The sequence below is a fragment of the Anopheles bellator genome, unplaced genomic scaffold, assembly GCF_943735745.2.
Source record: "Anopheles bellator unplaced genomic scaffold, idAnoBellAS_SP24_06.2 scaffold02387_ctg1, whole genome shotgun sequence".
In the NCBI taxonomy this organism is placed as follows: domain Eukaryota; kingdom Metazoa; phylum Arthropoda; class Insecta; order Diptera; family Culicidae; genus Anopheles; species Anopheles bellator.
In genome coordinates this window covers 1-1399 of record NW_026686509.1, presented here as the reverse complement: position 1 = coordinate 1399, position 1399 = coordinate 1, and the positions used below count along the sequence as shown (strand labels likewise).

Below are 1399 nucleotides of genomic sequence, written 5' to 3'. Positions count from 1 at the left end.
AGTTGTTTATCTCACGGGATTATGTAAGTACAGTGGGCCAAAGAGAGATTATTTGTGGTGCGAGTAGCGAATCAATCCTGTTTCCACCCTTCTAGGCCACGGGTCACTAGATGTTGTCTCATCCGGGTTGCAAGAGAGCTTTGCTGAAGCATTCATGCCCAACATCCGCGAATCGATCGATGGTAGGATGGTTGAACTATGTGTCCTTTCAGCTGACCGCAGTTTGTTCGTCCCCTGTGTTCCATAGATTGTCATATGCGTTATTACAAGTGGGGGGCAGGCCCAGAGCCAAAGCCTGCCTTCGGGAGACCAGCCTATTTGCGAGAGTTCGCCCACATGGCCGCAATTGGATGGACGTCAAACGCGTCCGTCGCGTGGAACTGCGGAGGATCGCTCATCTGGGAGAACTACGTCCTCACGGCGGCTCACTGTGTAGAGGACGATGAGTAAGTTCAGCCATCGCCCCGACTACGAGCGTGTTGGTGAGCCGTTAAGTTACGTCCGTTCATTTCATTAGCAACGTGCCGCCCGATGTGGTTCGCCTTGGGGATATTAATCTGTACAATGACACGGACGACCAGTATGCGCAGCAGCTGAAGATTGTCGAAATTGTGCGCCACCCGGAACACCGGTTCAGCACGCGTTATCACGATCTGGCGCTGTTGAGGTTGGAGAGGAATGTTAGGTGAGTATGAAGATGGCTCATAAAATGGCTCACAAAGAATTAATTTGACTATTGAAGATTTTCATTAATAATTCATTTGTTTGGTAATCATCTTCAACCTACATGATAGACTACATGATACGGTGGCGCCCGGCTGTCTGTGGAACGATGAAGAGATTCCTTTCCCGTCGATGGAAGCCACTGGCTGGGGAGCAACAGGATTCGGTAGGGTATGATCTTGTGGTTCAAAAAAGTTCAACTAACCAACTCACCGCTCGCAGGTCAAAAGTCCACTCCGATTCTTCTCAAGGTGTCCCTCGGGTTGGTGAAAAAGACCGAATGTGATAGGTTCTATCGCGTTGGTGACCGAGGATTGAAGCAGGGCTTACAGGACTATCAACTGTGCGCTGGCGATGTGAAAATGGACACCTGTCCGGTAAGTCCTTCCCGAAAGCCAACCTAGCGCTCTTAGTGACGAATCAATGGTCGGGCCCTGTAGGGTGACTCGGGTGGACCATTGCAAATGAAACTGCTGCACAAAGGCAAGATGACCCCATTCGTGGTGGGTGTTACCTCGTTCGGTGGTGTGTGCGGCCAATCGATACCGGGAGTGTACATGAAGGTGGCCCCGTACATCCCGTGGATTAGTTCGGAGCTGGCGAAACGTGGAGAGAATGTACAAGGTATTACGGGAGAACCGGGTATCAGCAAGGAAGCATTTTCGGAGTTACTTCA

At 50.8% G+C, this 1399-nt stretch overlaps 1 protein-coding gene across 1 annotated transcript; it reads left to right on the top strand.

The window, feature by feature from the left end:
• Positions 1–154: 154 nt before the first annotated feature.
• On the top strand, positions 155–1347 carry LOC131214764 (serine protease snake-like; the record flags this gene model as incomplete). Its single annotated transcript, XM_058209096.1, has 6 exons — positions 155–182; positions 248–430; positions 496–685; positions 795–889; positions 946–1100; positions 1164–1347. Coding segments are annotated over exons 1-6 (835 nt in total), but the record flags the coding sequence as incomplete, so codon positions are not given.
• Between the last annotated feature and the right edge of the window lie 52 nt (positions 1348–1399).